Source organism: Cherax quadricarinatus, chromosome 29 (genome assembly GCF_038502225.1).
Source record: "Cherax quadricarinatus isolate ZL_2023a chromosome 29, ASM3850222v1, whole genome shotgun sequence".
NCBI lineage: Eukaryota > Metazoa > Arthropoda > Malacostraca > Decapoda > Parastacidae > Cherax > Cherax quadricarinatus.
The window spans coordinates 1,085,132-1,111,472 of NC_091320.1; the positions used below are offsets into that span (position 1 = coordinate 1,085,132).

The window sequence follows — 26,341 nt, forward strand, 5'->3', positions numbered from 1 at the left end:
TGCAGTAGTACAACAGGCTGCAGTAGTACAACAGGCTGCAGTAGTACAACAGGCTACAGTAGTACAACAGGCTGCAGTGGTACAACAGGCTGCAGTAGTACAACAGGCTGCAGTAGTACAACAGGCTGCAGTAGTACAACAGGCTGCAGTAGTACAACAGGCTACAGTAGTACAACAGGCTACAGTAGTACAACAGGCTACAGTAGTACAACAGGCTGCAGTAGTACAACAGGCTGCAGTAGTACAACAGGCTGCAGTAGTACAACAGGCTGCAGTAGTACAACAGGATACAGTAGTACAACAGGCTGCAGTAGTACAACAGGCTGCAGTAGTACAACAGGCTGCAGTAGTACAACAGGCTACAGTAGTACAACAGGCTGCAGTAGTACAACAGGATACAGTAGTACAACAGGCTGCAGTAGTACAACAGGCTACAGTAGTACAACAGGCTGCAGTAGTAAAACAGGCTGCAGTAGTACAACAGGCTGCAGTAGTACAACAGGCTGCAGTGGTACAACAGGATACAGTAGTACAACAGGCTGCAGTAGTACAACAGGCTGCAGTAGTATAACAGGCTGCAGTAGTACAACAGGCTGCAGTAGTACAACAGGCTGCAGTAGTACAACAGGCTGCGGGATTGCGGCTTCACTTGTCATCAACACCATCATGGAGGAGTACGCTAGAGAGCCATGGTAACACCTCAGTATTTTCTTGTGTTAAAACACTTGCTCAGGCGTGTGTACTTTGTTACTGGTGGAGGCGAGTGAGAGTAGATGTAGTGAGTGAAAGTAGATGTAGTGAGTGAAAGTAGATGTAGTGAGTGAGGTGGTAGATGTAGTGAGTGAGGTAGTAGATGAAGTAGTGTAACATCGTCTGCGACACTGATGCAACACATGATCAACCAGACGCTCATAATAATTACACTCGGGGGAAATAAAGGTCATTTTGAGTTGTTTTTGTGTTATTTTGGTGGGTAAATTATACTGTGATAATTATACTTCATGTGTACCTGTGGGTAAATTAACTTATCTGGGAATCCTTTTATTTGTAGATGTTTCTATATCCAGTGACTTGATCCATATAGATGAAGTATATAATGGGAAGATTGTAGAACTATATAACATACTAAATTGTTATAACCATGATTTTTAATGGGGGGGGGGGACTGGTAAGCCAGCGGAAGGCCTCGGTCAGATGGCCAGAAGCTCCAGCAGTGGGTCATCATATTACCCGCGTCAGAAAACTTATGTTTCCTGACAAACATTATACCTGTATAACTATTTAAGATGTTGCACGTGTGTCTAATTCTTCATCTTGTTGGTATTTTATACCATTCATGTATAACACTTATACAGGACTGAAGGAGCCACTTGTGGCTTCCTCTGATGTCCTAATCTATATACAAGAGTCTATTTTCAGTGAGAATAAGTAACTTTTGACATTTTTTTGGGGGTTATCCTGATGGATATTTTACACTATTAAATCAAATTTTATTTCTTTGCAAGTTACATTAAGATTATGAAATTACAATAATAAGTATGATTAATGTACTTAAGTGTACTTGGGCCTAAATAAACTTAGTGTCTATTAAGACTTGCACATATTGTCTGTATCACTATGACATTTTAAACATAATTTTCACACTAGAACCAGCAAGTAAGTTTTTACATTAATTATTATACATAGCAGCATATGTGTACATTACCCAGGATAACCCAAGAAGTCAGAGAAATTGACTTATTTCCACTGGGGTCCTTGTAATATCTTATTTAAGCCTTAAAAGTTACAACAGTTAAGTATTTGAACTGTGTGAAGAGCAGTTACAATAAAAAGAAATACGTGTAATAGGTACATAGATTTTACAGTAATAGGTACATGTATGTTAGCTATACAAGAAATCACTTTTCTCCCTTTCTGTCGCTACATTAATTAGGTACCTTTTGCCTCTGTGACTGTTCTTATTGTATTTTCTTTTACTGTAACTGATTTTCACACAGTTGAGTTACTTAGTTGTTTTAACTTACAGTGCCCCATGGCATGGTGGCTAAAGTTCTTGCTTCACATGGCAAGGGTCCAAGTTTGATTCCCAGCAAGGGTAGAAACCTTAGGTGTGTTTCTTTACACCGGTTGTCTATGTTCCCCATCAGTAAAATGGGTACCTGGGTGTTATTCAACTTGTGTGGGTCGCATCCTGGGACAAAACTGACCTGATTTGCCTGAAATGCTCTGCACAACAAGCGACTTATTGCATGTCATTGATGTCAGCTATGGTCTGTATACTTTATATATGTACTTGTAGAAATAAAGATATTACAGTGGAACTTCGGTGTACGACCAGCTCCCTACACAAACAAAGCTCAGCACTCGACCAAACAAATATGAACTGCCAGAACTTCGCTTAAAACTATTTTGTGTTTCTTCACATTTTTTGGCGTTTTTTTTTTTTTTTGTATTAGTATATATAAATCACTATGGGGCCTATGACGATTAGTAATAACAGCCAACCAAACAAAGTTGGTTGGGAAGAACTTGTTCGATACTTAAACGGAGTGGCACTCGAACAGCCTTCTGAAATGAATTAAGGTCGAATACCGAGGTTCCAATGTACAGTGGTCCCCCGCTTTTCGTAGTTCCCGGCAATCGTAAAATTCACCATTCATAGGGGTATTTTCGTATAAACATGGACTCGCTTTTCATAGGTTGACTCGCGAGTCGTAGTTCGTCCGGGACGCGTACCCACGGCGTGAGCCAGGGCGGCAGCCAGTCTGGCATTGTTTACCAGTGAGCGAAGGTCCCCTCACGTGCTCCAGCGAAATATTTCATAATATTCCATTTATTTTAGTGCTTGCAAGTACTAAATAAGCTACCATGGCTCCAAAGAAAGCTCCTAGTGCCAAGCCTGTGGTAAAGAAGGTGAGAAATACGATTGAATTTAAGAAAACCATCATTGAACAATATGAAAGTGGTACAAGTGTGGCCGAACTGTCCAGGATGTATAAGAAACCCTACACAACTTTATGTTCCATAGTGGCCAAGAAAAATGAAATAAAGGATGCTGTTGTTGCAAAGGGAGTAACTATGCTGACAAAAATGAGATCACCAGTACTGGAAGAGGTTGAGAAGGTATTATTGGTGTGGATAAATGAGAAACAATTAGCAGGAGATACTCTTATGACTTCGTTTATTTGTGAAAAGGCTAGGCAGTTGCATGAAGATTTGGTAAAGAAATTGCCTGCAAATAGTGGTGAAGTGAGTGAATTTAAGGCCAGCAAAGGCTGGTTTGAGAGATTTAAGAACCGTACTGGCATACACAATGTGGTAAGGCATGGTGAGGCTGCCAGTTCGGACCACAAGGCGGCTGAAAAATATGTGCATGAATTCCAGGAGTACATAGAGGCTGAAGGACTGAAACCTGAACAGGTGTTCAATTGTGACGAAACAGGCCTCTTTTGGAAGAAAATGCCAAAGAGGACCTTCATTACACAAGAGGAAAAGGCAATGCCAGGACACAAGCCTGTGAAAGACAGGCTGATGCTAATGTTCTGTGCTAATGCTAGTGGGGATTTCAAAGTGAAGCCATAACTAGTGTACCATTCTGAAAATCCCAGAGTGTTCAGGAAAAACAATGTTATGAAGAGTAAATTGTGTGTGTTTTGGAAATCTAATAGTAAGGCATGGGTCACGAGGGAAATTTTCGTCGAGTGGATCAATGAAGTGTTTGGCCCTAGTGTGAAGGAGTATCTCCTGGAAAAGAAATTGGATCTCAAGTGCCTGCTAGTAATGGACAGTGTACCTGCTCATCCTCCAAACTTGGATGACCTAATTTTTGAGGAGTTTGGGTTCATCACAGTAAAGTTCTTGCCCCCGAATACCACTCCTCTCCTCCAATCCATGGACCAGCAGGTTATTGCAAACTTTAAAAAACTCTACACAAAAGCAATGTTTCACAGGTGCTTGACTGTGACCACAGACACTCACTTGACCCTAAGGGAATTTTGGAGAGAACACTTCAGCATCCTCCACTGCATAACCCTTATAGGTATGGCTTGGGAGGGAGTGACTACCAAGACTTTGAACTCTGTCTGGAGAAAATTGTGGCCAGATTGTGTCGACAAGAGGGATTTTGAAGAATTTGGGACTGACCCTAATGAGCCTATGTCTGTTGTAAAATCAATTATGGCACTGGGGAGTTCCATGGGGTTGGATGTGAGTTTGGAGGATGTGGAAGAATTGGTGGAAGACCACAATGAAGAGCTCACCACTGAGGAGCTGGAAGAGCTTCAGCAGGAAGAGCAACACATTGCAGCTCAGAATCTTGCTGCAGAGGAGGAGGAAGAGAGATGGAAGAAGGTGCCTTCTTCAGAAATTAAAGAGATTTTTACTATGTGGGGTAAGATGGAAAGCTTTATGGAGAAACATCACCCTAACAAGGTTGTTGCAAGCCAGGTTGGCAACATGTACAGTGACAAAGTCTTGGGCCATTTTAGGGAAGTGTTAAAGAGATGCCAGAAACAGAGCTCTCTCCACAGTTATTTTGTGAGACAGGACTCCAGTGACTCTCAAGGTGGTCCTAGTGGCATTAAGAAACAGAGAAGAGAAGCAACCCCAGAAAAGCAAATGGTACCTGAGGTGTTGATGGAAGGGGATTCCCCTTCCAAACTATAAACAATCCACTCTCTCTCCTCCTCCAGTCTCCCATACACTAAGAAGAATCTCCAATAAAGGTAAGTGTTATGCTGTTAATGTTTCATTCATCATTTCCCATTGTATTGTTTATGTACTACATGTATATTTCATGTTAAAAATTTTTTTTTTAATACTTCTGGGTGTCAGGAACGGATTAATTGTATTTACATTATTTCTTATGGGGAAAATTGATTCGTAAATCGTAAATTTCGTTTATAGGAACGGCTCCAGGAACGGATTAATTACGAACGAGGGACCACTGTATATTATTATTATTATTAGCTGTAAAGGTTATAATCCTGACTAATTTCTAATGTATCTTACATCTAGGCTTTATATAATGAGACATTACAAGGCCCGGTGGCCTGGTGGCTAAAGCTCCCGCTTCACACATGAAGGGCCCGGGTTCGATTCCCGGCGGGCGGAAACATTTCGACACGTTTCCTTACACCTGTTGTCCTGTTCACCTAGCAGCAAATAGGTACCTGGGTGTTAGTCGACTGGTGTGGGTCACATCCTGGGGGACAAGATTAAGGACCCCAATGGAAGTAAGTTAGACAGTCCTCGATGACGCACTGACTTTCTTGGGTTATCCTGGGTGGCTAACCCTCCGGGGTTAAAAATCCGAACAAAATCTTATCTTATCTTACCCGAGGGAAATAAGTCACTTTGACTTGTTTTTGAGTTCTGGTGGGTAATTTACACATATGTTACTATGTACGATAATTGTACTTAGGTGTATCTGTAACTAAATAAACTTACTATTTGTGCCTGGGGATCAACAGCAGCAACCCACCTAAAGCCATTAATCACCCAACAGAAAGCTGCAGTAAGAATTATCACGCAATCCAATGCTAGGCAACACCCCCCCCCCACTCTTCAAAGCCCTAAACTTACTGTACAGAACATTCACACCTACTACTGTGCAACCTACATTTACAGAACCATAAATTCCAATATTAACCCAGAACTAAAACACTTTCTTGATAGTTATGACAGGACCCATAGACACAAAAATCTCTATGACATTCCCCGTGTCCAGCTAAGTCTATATGAAAATTCAGCGTACATAAAAGGCCCTAAAATCTGGAACTCCCTGCCTGAAAACTCTAGGACTGCAGAATCAACTACCATTTTCAAAATTACCGTTAAAAAACATTTCATCTCCCTAACACACCCCACTGTCAGCTAACTATATTAGAACTACCTATTCTCTTATTCGTATCATGAACACATCCAAAACAAAATGGAGTTACTCTCGATATCTGCGATTTCCCCTAATTTACACTTACACTCGTTCAAATGACTGTAAACATAAAATTCCTAATATAGCTGTTACCTAATAAATCTTAAGTTAGCCCTAAGTTTGCCTAAGATACTCTCCCAGTGTAGGAGTTTAATAGACACAGTGCATTACCTGGAGTTTACCTGGAGAGAGTTCCGGGGGTCAACGCCCCCGCGGCCCGGTCTGTGACCAGGCCTCCTGGTCTTAACCATTCCCAATACTAAATTTACTAATTGTAATATTGTTATGTTTTATACTACCTCATTATTATAACTAATTAATCACTTCAGTTACCTAGTATGCAATAAGATATATTAAGATGTACTGCTCCATAACTTGTGTCTGCTCGAAATGCCTAGGCATGCTAGAGGCTGCTTTTGTAAGTAATATTATATAATATGTAAACCACACAATGTAAGCTTTGCAAGGAAATAAACACTTTCTTTTTCATTTAAATGAACAAGGGAAGCGAGTATAATAAAGAATGTGATCAATGCTGCATTTAACTTCTCCGATTTCAGCCTAAATACGGTTTATGTAAATTTTCATGCATATTTTGGGCATATGTAAAAAAAACTTTAGTACCCATACCTACCAAAGTCCAATTTTTTTTTTTTTTTTAGGTTTGGTTGGGTTAAATTGGGTAGGAGATGTGTAGATTAAGTGTTTACATTGAAGCATGTGTGTGAACAGTATTTAGATAAAGGTAGGGAAGTTTTTATTGCATTTATGGATTTAGAAAAGGCATATAATAGAGTGGATAGGAGAGCAATGTGGCAGATGTTGCAAGTACATATATGGAATAGATGGTAAGTTACTAAATGCTGTAAAGAGTTTTTATGAGGATAGTGAGGCTCAGGTTAGGGTAGAAGAGAGGGAGACTACTTCCCAGTAAAAGTAGGTCTTAGACAGGGATGTGTAATGTCATCATAGCTGTTTAATATATTTATAGATGGGGTTGTAAAAGAAGTGAATGCTAGGGTGTTCGGGAGAGGGGTGGGATTAAATTATGGGGAATCAAATACAAAATGGGAATTTACACAGTTATTTTTTGCTGATGATACTGTGCTTATGGGAGATTCTAAAGAAAAATTGCAAAGGTTAGTGGATGAGTTTGGAAGTGTGTGTAAAGGTAGAAAGTTGAAAGTGAACATAGAAAAGAGTAAGGTGATGAGGGTATCAGATGATTTAGATAAAGAAAAATTGGATATCAAATTGGAAGAAGTGAATGTTTTCAGATATTTTGGAGTTGACGTGTCAGCGGATGGATTTATGAAGGATGAGGTTAATCATAGAATTGATGAGGGGAAAAAAGGCAAGTGGTGCATTGAGGTATATGTGGAGACAAAAAACGTTATCTATGGAGGCAAAGAACGGAATGTATGAAAGTATAGTAGTACCAACACTCTTATATGGGTGTAAAGCATGGGTTGTAAATGCTGCAGTGAGGAGGAGGTTGGAGGCAGTGGAGATGTCCTGTCTAAGGGCAATGTATGGTGTAAATATGCAGAAAATTCAGAGTGTGGAAATTAGGAGAAGGTGTGGAGTTAATAAAAGTATTAGTTAGAGGGCTGAAGAGGGGTTGTTGAGGTGGTTTGGTCATTTAGAGAGAATGGATCAAAGTAGAATGACATGGAGAGCGTATAAATCTGCAGGGGAACGAAGGCGGGGTAGGGGTCGTCCTCGAAAAGGTTGGAAGGAAGGGGTACTCTATAACGTAAGTTATAGAGTAGTAGATTTTTTTTTTAAGTATGTTCTTGACTCTGGGTTTCTGGCTAGAAGTGGCAGAAAACAGTAGTAGCATGACTGTGACTTTGACTCAGTTGTGCAGATATGAAAGATATTTTATGTAGATAAAGCAATAGAAACATTGACCTAGCTAAGACCTGATGTTTTTCTACAGCCCATGGCGTATTGTGGACGACTGTGGTGGCGCGTTTACAATGGGTGTCATTGGTGGTGGACTCTTCCAGGCAGTTAAAGGATTCAGAAATGCTCCCAGTGTAAGTTGGTGCAGTACTTACAATATGATATATAATTTTTTTTTAAGATAGAGGAAGACCAGAGATCTGCTACAGAATGGTTAAATGAGCTGAAATGTCTGATAAATTGCAAAGAAAGGCTGGAAGCACTAGAAATACCTTTTTGGTAAATAGATGTAGCTACATGTAAGATTTTGAAAGTATACAAGACAGTAATGATATATTAGGGAAGACAAGGTCCGACTTGTTAATTAACTGAGAAGTGGGGCCAAAAGGAGACTAAGATGTTATTCTTCAGATATAGTGGTAGAATACTGCAATGAGATTGAAGGGCAGCTAGTAAGCTGTACACTCGCTAGACAGTTTCAGAAAACTATGGCTTGAGTGCTGATGCTTGGATACCATGAGTATAGCTCTGGTAATTACAATAAAGAATTGCTTATCTGTAGTATCATTTTTACTGTTGTTTTTACTATCATAGCTTATAATGTTTATGTTCTCTACCCTACTAAACATACTGTAGTGTCTCGCTTTGTCTAGCATTTTGTTCCTCTCTTGGGAAGAGTTCAGACATGCTTCTACTCATTTTACACACTTAATTTTTTTTTTTTTAACAAGTTGGCTGTCTCCCACCGAGGTAGGGTGAACCAGAAAGAAAGAAAATCCCCAAAAAGAAAATACTTTCATCATTCAACACTTTCACCTCACTCATACATAATCACTGTTTTTGCAGAGGTGCCCAGAACACAACAGTTTAGAAGCATATACGTATAAAGATGCACAACATATCCCTCCAAACTGCCAATATCCCAAACCCCTCCTTTAACCCTTTCAGGGTTTCGGCCATACTAGTACGGCTTACGCACCAGGGTTTTTGACGTACTAGTACGCCTAAATTCTAGCACCCTCAAATCTAGTGAGAGAAAGCTGATAGGCCTACATATGAAAGAATGGGTCTATGTGGTCAGTGTGCGCGGTATAAAAAAAATCCTGCAGCACACAGTGCGTAATGAGAAAAAAAAACTGACCATGTTTTTGGATTAAAACAGCGACTTTGCACTGTATTTTCGTATGGTATTTATTGTTTATTCTAGTTTTCCTGGTCTCATTTTATGGAATGGAAGACATATTACAGAAATTGAGATGATTTTGACTGGTTTTACAAAGAAAACTACCTTGAAATTGCGCTCAAAGTAGCAGAAATGTTCGATTTTTACCAAAGTTCAAAAGTAAACAAATCATGCTATGCATCCAATACACGTCAACTGGTGAGTCTAATATTCTTTCACAAGTGCGCTGATAATATTTATACCATTTCTACACCAATGCAGTAGTCTGCATAACAGTAAATCTTCTATTTTTCTGTGAGAATAAAAATTAAAAGTGGAAAGCAAAAGAATGTAAGAGGGGCATGGGGACGTGACTAATGAACAGAGGAAATGTTATTTTAGTGCCAGGAATGTCTTTCTTGTTTATTCTGGACCCTATTCGGAAATTGGCATTTTTTGAAATTTGTGTGAAATTGGCAAAATTGCTAAATTCTGACCACTGTATTGGATAGTTGAAATCGGTAAATGGGTGGTTTCTTGTACTCATTCGATAGAAAAAATGGAATTCTAGCGAAATACAGTGGACCCCCGCATACCGTTGGCATCACATAACGTTAAATCCGCATATCGATACATTTTATCGCTAAGATTTTGCCTCGCATACTGCTAAAAAACCCGCTCAACGCTATTCGTCCGAGACGCGTCTAATGTGCGGCCTGAGCCAGCCTCACATGCTCCGCCGGTGGCATTGTTTACCAGCCAGTCTCTGCGGTAACATCCAAGCATACAATCGGAACATTTCGTATTATTACAGTGTTTTTGGTGATTTTATCTGCAAAATAAGTGACCATGGGCCCCAAGAAAGCTTCTAGTGCCAACCCTACAGGAATAAGGGTGAGAATTACTATAGAGATGAAGAAAGAGATCATTGCTAAGTATGAAAGTGGAGTGCATGTCTCCGAGCTGGCCAGGTTGTATAGTAAACCCCAATCAACCATCGCTACTATTGTGTCCAACAAAACGGCGCTCAAGGAAGCTGTTCTTGCCAAAGGTTCAACTGTGTTTTCGAAACAGAGATCGCAAGTGATGGAAGATGTTGAGAGACTCTTATTGGTATGGATAAATGAAAAACAGATAGCAGGAGACAGCATCTCTCAAGTGATCATAAGTGAAAAGGCTAGGAAGTTGCATGAGGATTTAATTAAAAAAATGCCTGCAACTAGTGATGATGTGAGTGAATTTAAGGCCAGCAAAGGTTGGTTTGAGAGATTTAAGAAGCGTAGTGGCATACATAGTGTGATAAGGCATGGTGAGGCTGCCAGTTCGGACCACAAGGCAGCTGAAAAATATGTGCAGGAATTCAAGGAGTACATAGACAGTGAAGGACTGAAACCTGAACAAGTGTTTAATTGTGATGAAACAGGCCTGTTTTGGAAGAAAATGCCAAGCAGGACCTACATTACTCAGGAGGAAAAGGCACTCCCAGGGCATAAGCCTATGAAAGACAGGCTTACTCTGTTGATGTGTTCCAATGCTAGTGGTGATTGCAAAGTGAAGCCTTTATTAGTGTATCACTCAGAAACTCCCAGAGCGTTCAGGCAAAAGAATATCCTCAAGGCTAATTTGTGTGTGCTGTGGAGGGCAAACAGTAAGGCATGGGTCACTAGGGACTTTTTCTATGACTGGTTACACCAAGCATTTGCCCCCAATGTGAAAGATTACCTAACTGAAAAGAAATTAGACCTTAAGTGCCTCCTGGTGTTAGACAATGCCGCTGGTCATCCTACAGACGTGGCAGAGCGACTTTATGGGGACATGAGCTTCATTAAGGTGAAGTTTTTGCCTCCTAATACCACTCCTCTCCTGCAGCCCATGGACCAGCAGGTTATTGCAAACTTCAAAAAACTGTACACAAAAGCTCTGTTTGAAAGGTGCTTTGTAGTGACCTCAGAAACTCAATTGACTCTAAGAGAGTTTTGGAGAGATCACTTTAATATCCTCAATTGTGTAAACCTTATAGGTAAGGCTTGGGAGGGAGTGACTAAGAGGACCTTGAACTCTGCTTGGAAGAAACTGGCCAGAATGTGTAGACCAAAGGGATTTTGAAGGGTTTGAGGCTAACCCTGGGAATCCTATGCCAGTTGAGGAATCCATTGTGGCATTGGGAAAGTCCTTGGGGTTGGAGGTTAGTGGGGATGATGTGGAAGAGTTGGTGGAGGAGGACAATGAAGAACTAACCACTGATGAGCTTCTAGATCAATTTCAACAGCAAGAGGCCAGACCTGAGGAAACTGCTTCGGAGGAGGGGAGAGAGAAATTAAAGAAGTTGCCTACTTCAAAGATTAAGGAAATGTGTGGAATGTGGCTTAAAGTGCAAACCTTTTTTGATGACAATCACCCTAACACAGCTATTGCAAGCCGTGCTGGTGACTATTACACTGACACTGTTGTGAAACACTTTAGGAAAGTCATAAAGGAACGAGAGGTACAGGCCACTATGGACAGATATGTTGTGCAACAGAAGTCCAGTGACTCTGAAGCTGGTCCTAGTGGCATTAAAAGAAGAAGGGAAGTAACCCCAGAAAAGGACTTGACACCTCAAGTCTTAATGGAAGGGGATTACCCTTCTAAACACTAAGACTCTCTCCTCCTCCCATCCCATCAATCATCACCAGATCTTCAATAAAGGTAAGTGTCATGTAACTGTGCATGCCTTTTTCAGTTTGTGTGTATTAAAATTAATATTTCATGTAGTAAAATTTTTTTTTCATACTTTGGGGTGTCTTGCATGGATTAATTTGATTTCCATTATTTCTTATGGGGAAAATTCATTCGCATAACGATAATTTCGCATAACAATGAGCTCTCAGGAACGGATTAATATCGTTATGCGGGGGTCCACTGTAGTTATGATTTTTGTCGACAAGTACACTGGACTTGGCCGAAAATAGGGCTCAAAGTGGGCAAATTCGCCGATGCGTAAACATCGTCGAGACCGCTAACTTCGTGAGAGCATAATTCCATAAGTTTTCCATCAAATTTCATACTTTTGGTGTCATTATGATTGGGAAAAGATTCTCTATCTTTTCATAAGAAAAAATAATTTTTTTTTTTTTTTGAAATTTGACCGACCCTGAGAACAAGTCTCTGAGAGGGCCTGTCGACCCTGAAAGGGTTAAAGTGCAGGCATTGTTCCTCCCATTTCCAGTACTCGAGTCTGGCTATAGAAAAATAACTAGTTTCCCTGAATCCCGTCACTAAATATTACCCTGCTCACACTTCAACAGATAAGAACATAAGAACATAAGAACGAAGGAACACTGCAGAAGGCCTACTGGCCCATGCGAGGCAGGTCCAAGTCTCCTACCGGCTTAAGCCAATGCACCCAACCTAGTCAGGTCAGGTCACATTGACTTAAGGGAGGAACACGGCAACCGACCTGGTAGCACAAGCTATCAGGTCTAACTCACACCCACCCACATCTACTCATGTATTTATCCAACCTATTTTTAAAGCTACACAACGTTCTAGCCTCTATAACGGTACTTGGGAGTTTGTTCCACTCATCCACAACTCTATTACCAAACCAGTACTTTCCTATATCCTTCCTGAATCTGAATTTTTCCAACTTAAAACCATTGCTGCGAGTCCTGTCTAGGCTAGATATTTTCAGCACACTATTTACATCCCCTTTATTTATTCCTGTCTTCCATTTATACACCTCAATCATATCCCCCCTAATTCTACGTCTTTCTAGAGAGTCAGGTCCCAAATACCATTCGTTACCATTCACTCCTATCTAACACACTCACACATGCTTGCTGGAAGTCCAAGCCCCTCTCCCACAAAACCTCCTTTACCCCTCCCTCCAACCTTTTCGAGGGCGACCCCTACCCCGCCTTCCTTCCCCTACAGATTTATATGCTCTCCATGTCATTCTACTTTGATCCATTCTCTCTAAATGACCAAACCACCTCAACAAACCCTCTGACTAATACTTTTATTAACTCCACACCTCCTGATTTCCACACTCCGAATTCTCTGCATAATACAGTGGACCCCCGGTTAACGATTTTAATCCGTGCAAGAGGGATAATTGTTATGCGAAATAATCGTTATGCGAATGAATTTTCCCCATAAGAAATAATGGAAATAAAATTAATCCGTGCAAGACGCCCAAAAGTATGAAAAAAATTTTTTTTTACCACATGAAATGTTAATTTTAATACACACAAACTGAAAAAGGCATGCACAATTAAATGACACTTACTTTTATTGAAGATCTGGTGATGATTGATGGGATGGGAGGAGGGGAGAGCATTATCTTCTTACTGTTTAGAAGGGGAATCCCCTTCCATTAGGACTTGAGGTAGTAAGTCCTTTTCTGGGGTTACTTCCCTTCTTTTTTTAATGCCACTAGGGCCAGCTTCAGAGTCACTGGACTTCTTTCGCACAAGATATCTGTCCATAGTGGTCTGTACCTCTCGTTCCTTTATGACTTGCCTAAAGTGTTTCACAACATTGTCAGTGTAATAATCACCAGCACGGCTTGCAATAGCTGTGTGAGGGTGATTTTCATCCATGAAGGTTTGCACTTCAAGCCACTTAGCACAGATTTCCTTTATCTTTGTAGTAGGCAACTTCTTCAATTTCTCTCTCCCCTCCTCTGAACCAGTTTCCCCAGGTCTGGCCTCTTGCTCTTGAAGTTGATCTATCAGCTCATCAGTGGTTAGTTCTTCATTGTCCTCCTCCACCAACTCTTCCACATCCTCCCCACTAACCTCCAACCCCAAGGACTTTCCCAATGCCACAATGGATTCCTCAACTGGCACAGGATTCTCAGGGTTAGCCTCAAACCCTTCAAAATCCCTTTTGTCTACACATTCTGGCCACAGTTTCTTCCAAGCAGAGTTCAAGGTCCTCTTAGTCACTTCCTCCCAAGCCTTACCTATAAGGTTTACACAATTGAGGATATTAAAGTGATCTCTCCAAAACTCTCTTAGAGTCAGTTGAGTTTCTGAGGTCATTACAAAGCACCTTTCAAACAGAGCTTTTGTGTACAGTTTCTTGAAGTTGGAAATAACCTGCTGGTCCATGGGCTGCAGGAGAGGCGTGGTATTAGGAGGCAAAAACTTCACCTTAATGAAGCTCATGTCCCCATAAAGTCGCTCTGCCACGTCTGTAGGATGACCAGGGGCATTGTCTAACACCAGGAGGCACTTAAGTTCTAATTTCTTTTCAGTTAGGTAATTTTTCACATTGGGGGCAAATGCATGGTGTAACCAGTTATAGAAAAATTCCCTAGTGACCCATGCCTTACTGTTTGCCCTCCACAGCACACACAAATTATCCTTGAGGACATTCTTTTGCCTGAACGCTCTGGGAGTTTCAGAGTGATACACTAATAAAGGCTTCACTTTGCAATCACCAGTAGCATTGGCACACATCAACAAAGTAAGCCTGTCTTTCATAGGCTTATGTCCTGGGAGTGCCTTTTCCTCCTGAGTAATGTAGGTCCTGCTTGGCATTTTCTTCCAGAACAGGCCTGTTTCATCACAATTAAACACTTGTTCAGGTTTCAGTCCTTCAGTTTCTATGTACTCCTTGAATTCCTGCACATATTTTTCAGCCGCTTTGTGGTCCGAACTGGCAGCCTCACCATGCCTTATCACACTATGGATGCCACTACGCTTCTTAAATCTCTCAAACCAACCTTTGCTGGCCTTAAATTCACTCACATCATCACTAGTTGCAGGCATTTTTTTAATTAAATCCTCATGCAACTTCCTAGCCTTTTCACATATGATCGCTTGAGAGATGCTATCTCCTGCTAGCTGTTTTTCATTTATCCACACCAATAAGAGTCTCTCAACATCTTCCATCACTTGCGATCTTTGTTTCGAAAACACAGTTGAACCTTTGGCAAGAACAGCTTCCTTGATTGTCTTTCTGGTGCCCACAATAGTAGCGATGGTTGATTGGGGTTTCTTGTACAGCTTGACTAGGTCGGCTATACGCACTCCACTTTCATACTTATCAATTATCTCTTTCTTCATTTCTATAGTAATTCTTACCCTTTGAGGTTTAGGGTTGGCACTAGAAGCTTTCTTGGGGCCCATGGTCACTTATTTTCCAGAAACAGCACCGAAAATACTGTAATAATACGAAATATTCCGAGTGTATGCTTGGATGTTACCGCGGAGGCTGGCTGGTAAACAATGGGACGGCCGGCACATGTGAGGCTGGCTGAGGGCACATTGGACGCGTCTCGGACGAAAATCGGTAAGCGGGTTTTTAATCGGTATGCGCGGCAAAAATTTTGCGATAAAAGTAATCGGTATGCGGAAAAATCGCTATGTGATGCCATCGTTATGCGGGGGTCCACTGTATTTACACCACGCATTGCCCTTAGACAGGACATCTCCACCGCATTTGTTTAAATGTTGTTATAAAAACATTGTCAGTAGAATTAGCACTAGCATCACTATCACTGGTGATGCTAGTGATAATATGCACAAGCACTGGCTAGTGATGCTAGTGATAGTATGCAATAACACTGGCATTCTTTTCCCATGAGGTGTTGTCCTCTCATCATGATGGTCACTATGTTACTAAACACTTGTAGTAGGTAATGATGCACTAGATGTTTTTACTGGATACATATTTGTCTGTACAAAATACAAGGTCTTTCTCCCATTGTAAATCATATATCTTGTGTAAATTAACCCTTAAACGGTCCAAACAAATCGACGTTCAAATTCGTAGTGCTACAAAAGTAGATCTACTTTTTTTTTACATATTTTCAAATGTAACAAAAAAAAAAAATGTAGATGAAAGTTTTTTTTACATGTTTTCAAATGTAAAACAAAAAAGATCATCTACATTTTTTTACATACTTTCAGATGTTGAAAAAACGTATATATACGTTTGGACCATTTAAGGGTTAAGCCAGCAAAAATAAATTGTGTGTGTGTGTTGAACCCAGACTCTCACAGCTGTAAATTTATGTAATAATAGTTTCAAGGGTAAGAACAAATGAAGATTTATAAGCTTTCATCACTTTAATTATTGCCAATCAGAGAAGTGTGGTAGTGGTAAGTCAGTAACTTGTTCAAAGGTCAAAGGATCAGACACTGTAGCAGATTTATCTTGAAAACTCAGAAAAAATACATGAACAGTGTGCATTTTATAGGTTGGTTTAGTAAGATATCAAAATCACAGAATTTTAATTAACATCATACCATGTGTGTTGATGCATGATTGAGTGCAGAGCTGTTGGTAATATATTTGCTGAAAGCTGAAGCAGACATTATTCTCAAATATTTTTTTTCTTACCTTACAGGGCATGTCCAGAAGACTTGCTGGCAGCATGGTAGCAATCAAGCAACGCGCACCTGTAGTAGGTGGGCAGTTTGCAGTGTGGGGTGGATTGTTTTCGACTATTGATTGCTCTCTTGTATACATGCGTAAGAAGGAAGATCCTTGGAATTCCATTATCTCTGGTGCTGCTACAGGCGGTATTTTGGCAGCTAGAAGTAAGTGTTTGAGTTTGATTTCCAAACTATTTTTATATTAATTAGGTATCCCCAGTTTGTGTGGTGTAAATATTATGCAGAAAATTCAGTGTGTGGAAATTAGGAGAAGGTGTGGAGTTAATAAAAGTATTAGTCAAGACGGCTGAAGAGGGTTTGTTGAGGTGGTTTGGTCATTTAGAGAGAATGGATCAAAGTAGAATGACATGGAGAGCGTATAAATCTGTAGGGGAAGGAAGGCGGGGTAGGGGTCGTCCTTGAAAAGGTTGGAGGGAGGGGGTAAAGGAAGTGTTGTGGGCGAGGGGTTTGGACTTCCAGCAAGCGTGCGTGAGCATGTTAGATAGGAGTGAATGGAGACAAATGGTATTTGGGACCTGACGATCTGTTGGAGTGTGAGCAGGGTAATATTTAGTGAAGGGATTCAGGGAAACCAGTTATTTTATATAACCGGACTTGTGTCCTGGAAATGGGAAGTACAATGCCTGCACTCTAAAGGAGGGGTTTGGGATACTGGCAGTTTGGAGAGATATGTTGTGTGTTTTTATACGTATATACTTCTAAACTGTTGTATTCTGGGCACCTCTGCAAAAACAGTGATTATGTGTGAGTGAGGTGAAAGTGTTGAATGATGATGAAAGTATTTTCTTTTTGGGGATTTTCTTTCTCTTTGGGTCACCCTGCCTCGGTGGGAGACGGCCGGCTTGTTGAAAAAAAAAAAATCCCCAGTTTACATAGATGATGACAGTGAAACAAGGGCAAGGGATAAAAGAAAGAGGTATAATCACTTGAAATTCAGGTAGACACCTGGAAGAGGGTAAGGCACCTAGGGATTGGCAAAGAGCGTGCATAGTTCCTTTGTATAAAGGCAAAGGAGACAATAGACAGTGCAAAAATTATAGGGAAATAAGTCTGTTGAGTATACCTGTTAAAGTGTATGGTAGAGTTATTATTGAAAGACTTAAGAGTAAGACGGAGAGTAGGATAGATGAACAAGGAGGCTTAGGAAAGGTAGGGGGTGTGTAGACCAAGTGTTTACAATGAAACATATAGGTGAACAGTATTTAGATGAGAATAAAGAGGTTTTTGTGGCATTTATGGATTTGGAAAAGGCATGACAGGGTGGATAGGGGGGCAATATGGTAGATGTTGCAGGTGTATGGTATAGGAGGTAGGTTACTGAAAGCAGTGGAGAGTTTTTACGAGGATAGTGAGGCTCAGGTTAGAGTATGTAGGAGAGAGGGAGATTATTTCCCAGTAAAAGTAGGCTTAGACAAGAATGTGTGATGTCACCATAGTTATTTTTTATTATTATCACACCGGCCGATTCCCACCAAGGCAGGGTGGCCCGAAAAAGAAAAACTTTCACCATCATTCACTCCATCACTGTCTTGCCAGAAGGGTGCTTTACACTACAGTTTTTAAACTGCAACATTAACACCCCTCCTTCAGAGTGCAGGCACTGTACTTCCCATCTCCAGGACTCAAGTCCGGCCTGCCGGTTTCCCTGAATCCCTTCATAAATGTTACTTTGCTCACACTCCAACAGCACGTCAAGTATTAAAAACCATTTGTCTCCATTCACTCCTATCAAACACGCTCACGCATGCCTGCTGGAAGTCCAAGCCCCTCGCACACAAAACCTCCTTTACCCCCTCCCTCCAACCCTTCCTAGGCCGACCCCTACCCCGCCTTCCTTCCACTACAGACTGATACACTCTTGAAGTCATTCTGTTTCGCTCCATTCTCTCTACATGTCCGAACCACCTCATGTCATGATAGTTGTTCAATGTATTTATAGATGGGGTTGTAAGAGGTGAATGCGAGGGTCTTGGCAAGAGGTGTGGAGTTAAAAGATAAAGTATCAAACACAAAGTGGGAGTTGTCACAGTTGCTTTTTGCTGATGACACTGTGCTTTTAGGAGATTCTGAAGAGGAGATGCAGAGGTTGGTGGATGAATTTGGTAGGGTATGTAAAAGAAGAAAATAGTTTCTATTGAAGTTCAGTGCCCCAAGGCACTGTCCTGGCACCTCTGCTGTTTCTCATCCTCATAGCAGACATAGACAAAAACACCCAGCACACTTTTGTATCATCATTTGCAGACAACACTAAAATAAGCATGAAAGTCACTATGGTAGAGGACACTGAAAGAGTACAGGAAGACATAAACAGGGTTTTCCAGTGGGCATTGGAGAACGACATGACGTTCAATGGTGATAAGTTCCAGCTGCTTAGGTATGAAAAAAATGAAGACCTCAAAAGGAACACTATATACAAAACTCAGAGGGTCACCAAATAGAACGTAAGGAAAACGTAAAAGACCTAGGAATAATTGTCAGCGGACCTTTCTTTTAAAGGCAAAGATCACGACAGCCAGGAAGATGATGGGGTGGGTATTGGGAACTTTCAAAACAAGGGAAGTTATGCCGATGGTGACGCTCTTCAAATCACTAGTGCTCCCTCACTTAGAATATTGCTTAGTGCTGACGGTCCCGTTCAAAGCCTGTAAAGCACCTAAACTACTGGGAACGCCTGCAAGCCTTGAACATGTATTCATTGGAGCAGAGGAGAGAGAGATACATGATAATATATACAGTGGAACCTCAAATATTGAACTTTCTTCATTCCAGATGGCTGTTCGAGTGCCTTTATCGAACGAGTTTATTCCCATCAGGAATAATGTAAATTAGATTAGTTCATTTCAGACCCTCAAAAATACAGTGGAACCTCAAATTTCGAACATATCACTTATCAAACTCATTGAAAATCGAAATTCGAAGAAACTGGACAAGTATCTTCACCAGGTGCCAGATCAACCAGGTTGTGATGGATATGTGGGGCAGCGGGCCTCCAGCAGCAACAGCCTGGTCGACCAGGCAAGCACCAGACGAGCCTGGTATATCAAAGGTATACTGTTGTAATGTCACCTTTGCACCATTTATAACATTTCTGGTATATTTTTAATTGTTTATACAGTAATGTACTGTATATTAAGATAAACAGAATAGAGGAAACCAGCTCTGACATACATTATTTAGGTATAAATACTGGTCAGAGCCCGTCGTAAGTCCAAGGCATCAGTAAATGAGTATGTCGCTAAGCGAGGAGAGGCTGTACTAGTACATTGGACACAGTCCTCAGTTGCATACTAGCACATGAGACACAGTATGAAGGTTAAGGGTTAAATCAATTATAAAGGCAACTGCTCAAGAAATTTCTCCGTTAACTGCTAGTAATAATTTATCAAGTTACATACATTGATGGTAGTAGGTTGGTAGACAGCAACCACCCAGGGAGGTACTACCGTCCTGCCAAGTGAGTGTAAAACGAAGCCTGTGATTGTTTTACATGATGGTAGGATTGCTGATGTCTTTTGTCTGTCTCATAAATATGCAAGATTACAGGCATGTCTTGCTACTTCTACTTACACTTAGGTCACACTACACATACATGTACACATTTATTTATACACACTCATCTGAGTTTTCTTTGATTTTATCTTAATAGTTCTTGGTCTTATTAATTTTCCTTTTATATCCATGGGGAAGTGGAATAAGAATCTTTCCTCCGTAAGCCATGCGTGTTGTAAAAGTCAACTAAAATGCCGGGAACAATGGGCTAGTAACCCCTTTTCCTGTAAAGATTACTAAAAAGAATAAGAAGAAGAAAATTGTCAAAGTGGGAAGTCTGAATGTGCGTGGATGTTGTGCAGATGATAAGAAAGAGATGATTGTGGATGTTATGAATGAGAAGAAGCTGGATGTCCTGGCTTTAAGTGAAACAAAGCTGAAGGGGGTGGGAGAGTTTCAGTGGAGAGGAATAAATGGGATTAGGTCAGGGGTTTCAAATAGAGTTAGAGCTAAAGAAGGAGTAGCAATAATGTTGAAGGATAAGCTATGGCAGGAAAAGAGGGACTATAAATGTATTAATTCAAGGATTATGTGGAGTAAAATAAAGATTGGATGTGAAAAGTGGGTTATAATAAGCGTGTATGCACCTGGAGAAGAGAGAAGTGTAGAGGAGAGAGAGAGATTTTGGGAAATGTTGAGTGAATGCGTGGGGAGTTTTGAATCAAGTGTGAGAGTAATGGTGGTTGGGGATTTTAATGCTAAAGTGGGTAAAAATGTTATGGAGGGAGTAGTAGGTAAATTTGGGGTGCCAGGGGTAAATGTAAATGGGGAGCCTTTAATTGAGCTATGTGTAGAAAGAAATTTGGTAATAAGTAATACATATTTTATGAAAAAGAGGATAAATAAATATACAAGGTATGATGTAGCACGTAATGAAAGTAGTTTATTAGATTATGTATTGGTGGATAAAAGGTTGATGGGTAGGCTCCAGGATGTACATGTTTATAGAGGGGCAACTGATATATCGGATCATTATTTAGTTGTAGCTACAGTTAGAGTAAGAGGTAGATGGGAAAAGAGGAAGGTGGCAACAACAAGTAAGAGGGAGGTGAAAGTGTATAAACTAAGGGAGGAGGAAGTTCGGGTGAGATATAAGCGACTATTGGCAGAAAGGTGGGCTAGTGCAAAGATGAGTAGTGGGGGGGTTGAAGAGGGTTGGAATAGTTTTAAAAATGCAGTATTAGAATGTGGGGCAGAAGTTTGTGGTTATAGGAGGGTGGGGGCAGGAGGAAAGAGGAGTGATTGGTGGAATGATGAAGTAAAGGGTGTGATAAAAGAGAAAAAGGTAGCTTATGAGAGGTTTTTACAAAGCAGAAGTGTTATAAGAAGAGCAGAGTATATGGAGAGTAAAAGAAAGGTAAAGAGAGTGGTGAGAGAGTGCAAAAGGAGAGCAGATGATAGAGTGGGAGAGGCACTGTCAAGAAATTTTAATGAAAATAAGAAAAAATTTTGGAGTGAGTTAAACAAGTTAAGAAAGCCTAGGGAAAATATGGATTTGTCAGTTAAAAACAGAGTAGGGGAGTTAGTAGATGGGGAGATGGAGGTATTGGGAAGATGGCGAGAATATTTTGAGGAACTTTTAAATGTTAAGGAAGAAACAGAGGCAGTAATTTCATGCACTGGTCAGGGAGGTATACCATCTTTTAGGAGTGAAGAAGAGCAGAATGTAAGTGTGGGGGAGGTACGTGAGGCATTACGTAAAATGAAAGGGGGTAAAGCAGCTGGAACTGATGGGATCATGACAGAAATGTTAAAAGCAGGGGGGGATATAGTGTTGGAGTGGTTGGTACTTTTGTTTAATAAATGTATGAAAGAGGGGAAGGTACCTAGGGATTGGCAGAGAGCATGTATAGTCCCTTTATATAAAGGGAAAGGGGACAAAAGAGACTGTAAAAATTATAGAGGAATAAGCTTACTGAGTATACCAGGAAAAGTGTACGGTAGGGTTATAATTGAAAGAATTAGAGGTAAGACAGAATGTAGGATTGCGGATGAGCAAGGAGGTTTTAGAGTGGGTAGGGGATGTGTAGATCAGGTGTTTACATTGAAGCATATATGTGAACAGTATTTAGATAAAGATAGGGAAGTTTTTATTGCATTTATGGATTTAGAAAAGGCATATGATAGAGTGGATAGAGGAGCAATGTGGCAGATGTTGCAAGTATATGGAATAGGTGGTAAGTTATTAAATGCTGTAAAGAGTTTTTATGAGGATAGTGAGGCTCAGGTTAGGGTGTGTAGAAGAGAGGGAGACTACTTCCCGGTAAAAGTAGGTCTTAGACAGGGATGTGTAATGTCACCATGGTTGTTTAATATATTTATAGATGGGGTTGTAAAGGAAGTAAATGCTAGGGTGTTTGGGAGAGGGGTGGGATTAAATTATGGGGAATCAAATTCAAAATGGGAATTGACACAGTTACTTTTTGCTGATGATACTGTGCTTATGGGAGATTCTAAAGAAAAATTGCAAAGGTTAGTGGATGAGTTTGGGAATGTGTGTAAAGGTAGAAAGTTGAAAGTGAACATAGAAAAGAGTAAGGTGATGAGGGTGTCAAATGATTTAGATAAAGAAAAATTGGATATCAAATTGGGGAGGAGGAGTATGGAAGAAGTGAATGTTTTCAGATACTTGGGAGTTGACGTGTCGGCGGATGGATTTATGAAGGATGAGGTTAATCATAGAATTGATGAGGGAAAAAAGGTGAGTGGTGCGTTGAGGTATATGTGGAGTCAAAAAACGTTATCTATGGAGGCAAAGAAGGGAATGTATGAAAGTATAGTAGTACCAACACTCTTATATGGGTGTGAAGCTTGGGTGGTAAATGCAGCAGCGAGGAGACGGTTGGAGGCAGCGGAGATGTCCTGTTTAAGGGCAATGTGTGGTGTAAATATTATGCAGAAAATTCGGAGTGTGGAAATTAGGAGAAGGTGTGGAGTTAATAAAAGTATTAGTCAGAGGGCAGAAGAGGGGTTGTTGAGGTGGTTTGGTCATTTAGAGAGAATGGATCACAGTAGAATGACATGGAAAGCATATAAATCTATAGGGGAAGGAAGGCGGGGTAGGGGTCGTCCTCGAAAGGGTTGGAGAGAGGGGGTAAGGGAGGTTTTGTGGGTAAGGGGCTTGGACTTCCAGCAAGCGTGCGTGAGCGTGTTAGATAGGAGTGAATGGAGACGAATGGTACTTGGGACCTGACGATCTGTTGGAGTGTGAGCAGGGTAATATTTAGTGAAGGGATTCAGGGAAACCGGTTATTTTCATATAGTCGGACTTGAGTCCTGGAAATGGGAAGTACAATGCCTGCACTTTAAAGGAGGGGTTTGGGATATTGGCAGTTTGGAGGGATATGTTGTGTATCTTTATATGTTTATGCTTCTAGACTGTTGTATTCTGAGCACCTCTGCAAAAACAGTGATAATGTGCGAGTGTGGTGAAAGTGTTGAATGATGATGAAAGTATTTTCTTTTTGGGGATTTTCTTTCTTTTTTGGGTCACCCTGCCTCGGTGGGAGACGGCCGACTTGTTGAAAAAAAAAAAAAAAAAAAAAATACATTGATGGATCTAAGCAGGAGTCTACTGGCATTGCTGCATCTGCTTTTCTTGCCACTTCCCTAGATAATAAACGATAGGAACTATGTTGAGTTAAGCATAAGACTTAATTAACAATTGGGTGTCTTCACTGCAAACTGAATTGTTTGTCATCCTAATGGCACTAAAGTTAATTATTACTGATTCTTTGTCATCACTGAAGGCTCTTGACACACACAATGAAAAACAACATACTCATTGGAGAAGTCGGATATAAATACTCAAAAATTTAGAAAAAAGGAGTTAATGTACAATAATTATGAATTTGATCATACAATAATTATGGATTTGCTCCCTCATCATAAAGTTGATAACTTAGCCAAAATAAGTACCCTGAAGACAAATATAGAATATAAGTTGTGTGTGTCTGTGTCTAGTATTAGGATTAATATTTGGAGAGTAGTAAATTATGAAATTGAATGTTGTAGGAATGCAGTAGGTCTGTAACCCAGTATGATAACATGAACATGTGTATGAGTGCATTTATGGAACAACTTGCAGTGTGAACAGAATGACTGGTGTTGTAGTGGTCAGGCTTAGGATTGGTTGCAATTGCTTCTGGCAGTTTGGCAGACACACCAAAGGCAAAGTATGTGGTCAGCCCTTTGTTCACTATCTCTAACACAGTATGCTTAATTGTCCACATATTGAGGAATAAAGAGACAGTATAATAACCTATGTGATATGTCAAGACATCTTATTAATGAAAATAAGATACAAATTTTCTGAATTTGCTTGTACTAATAGATAAGCCAACTGTAGAAATAAATCCAATGTACTCCTGTTAACCCTTTTGGGGCCTAGTTTCTAGGCCTTTTGTGTATCCATATGCTCTTGTGCTACCCTCCACAGGATGGATATGGTGCAAAATAAACTAGCCACTTTAGTGGCAAACTCTAAAAAAAAAAAAATCTGAAAGGTTATTTTGGAGAGGGAGTCGATTCCCAGTGACAGTAGGATTTCGACAGGGATATGCGATGTGACAATGGTTGTTTAACATATTTATATATAAGGTTGTACAAGAAGTGAATGTATGGGTGTTGGGGAGAGGTGCGAGATTAAATGATTGATCTGCATTAAAGTGGAAGTTGTCATGTAGATCTTTGCTGATGACACAGTTATCAAAATATAAGTTACAAAGGTCAGTGGGTGACTTTGGGAGGATATGTAAAAGGAAATTAAAAGTGAACATATTATTATTATTATAATCAAAAAGAAGCACTAAACCACAAGGGCTATACAGCAAAAGTGAACATAGAAAAGAGCAAGGTGATGAGAGTAATAAAAAATATTGTGTTTATCCTGGAAAATAAACTTGTTTACTTCTTTTATTTCATGATTTAGTTTTGGATTTAAATTTTTTTTCAACTAAATTCATTTGTTGTATGACTTTGTTGCAAGTGTAGTAAGCTCATATTTGTGTGTGTGTGTGTGGGGGGGGGGGGGGGCTTCATGTAGATATTGCTGTTTTGTCAATTTTTAAATACCTGTAATAATTATTATACACGGGTGGGTGTGCCTAGCATGGGCCAGTAGGCCTGCTGCAGTGCTCCCTCTTTTTTATGTTCTTAACTAAATATTGTCAAAATAATTTAAGGTTTTAAGATATGACAAAATCTGTGCTAATCATCCCATCTTAAACATTTGTATTCATTTTGGAACAAAATTTTTTGCTTGTTTTGCTTATGATTGAATTTGAGATTAAATTTATTTTTAACAAATTTATTTTTTTTTTTTATATAATCATTTGGTTTAACTTATTTTTTTGGTGAACTTTATAAAAGTAGAATTCTCAAAGTTTCAGAACAAATTGCTATATTTTACAAGTGTATACTTTTATTCTGCAGGTGGAGCAGCAGCGATGGCTGGTAGTGCAGTGATTGGTGGAATGTTACTAGCTATGATTGAAGGTGTGGGTATCCTCCTCACACGCTTCACTTCAGAGCAGTTCAAGCCTATAGCTCCAGGGGAGATGGGTGATCCATCAGTATTGGGTCCCCCTCAACCCATTACCTTAAACTCGGAGGCAAATTACCAGTGAAGGTGATTAGTTCAGAAATTACTTATAAGATCGATGGTATGTTTTCCTCCTCAACAAGACTGCCATTTTTTAATGCTTATAATATCTGATGTGAGAGGACACAATGTACTTTTTTTAGATTAGCTACATAAATAAAAAATACATGAAAAATGAGATTTAATTAAATAATAAGGTTATCATTCTATGTTATCCAAAATTATTTTAAAAAAAAAAAAAAAAAAAAAAAAAAAAAAAAAAAAAAAAAAAAAAAGCTGGAAAAATACATCAAAAGAAACAATTTATTCACTTTATTAGATGTAATCATTACCCCAGTGTTTCTTAATTGTTTCCTCTTGAGAGAGGGGATAATAATTACATCTGGTTCCTTCTAAGATTGTTTCATGAAAGACATGATCACTAAATATTTATTCTATACTTTAATTGGTAATGCAAAATCTAATGCTGAAAATATTGAAGTGTATTTCCTTTGCATAATGATGAAAGAATGATGATGAAGATTGTTTCATAAGAATGTTTGAAACTTTGTTCCACTCTTGTCTCATACAATACAGCAGTTGATCTCCTTGCCTTTATGACATGAGAATGGAACACATTGTATGGAGCATTTTTCTCCATGTAAATATTGTACATCTGTGAAGAATATAATAAACTATCATTGTTAAGACGTATCATACTGTAATGTAAAACATTTCATTTTGTAACTTTTAATTTCTGAAATATAGGTCTCTTCAAATGTTATTGTTTTTTATAAAAATAAAAAATATATACACAG

The 26,341-nt window shown here is 39.8% G+C and overlaps 1 protein-coding gene across 1 annotated transcript; it reads left to right on the top strand.

Annotated features, from left to right (window-relative positions):
* Window positions 1-592: 592 nt before the first annotated feature.
* Window positions 593-26,341, top strand: LOC128690497 (mitochondrial import inner membrane translocase subunit Tim17-B-like). The gene is made up of 4 exons (XM_070089581.1): window positions 593-692; window positions 7,875-7,974; window positions 16,345-16,537; window positions 25,376-26,341. Exons 1-4 carry the CDS (start codon window positions 667-669, stop codon window positions 25,567-25,569), a joined length of 513 nt encoding a protein of 170 aa, XP_069945682.1. The 5' UTR covers window positions 593-666; the 3' UTR covers window positions 25,570-26,341.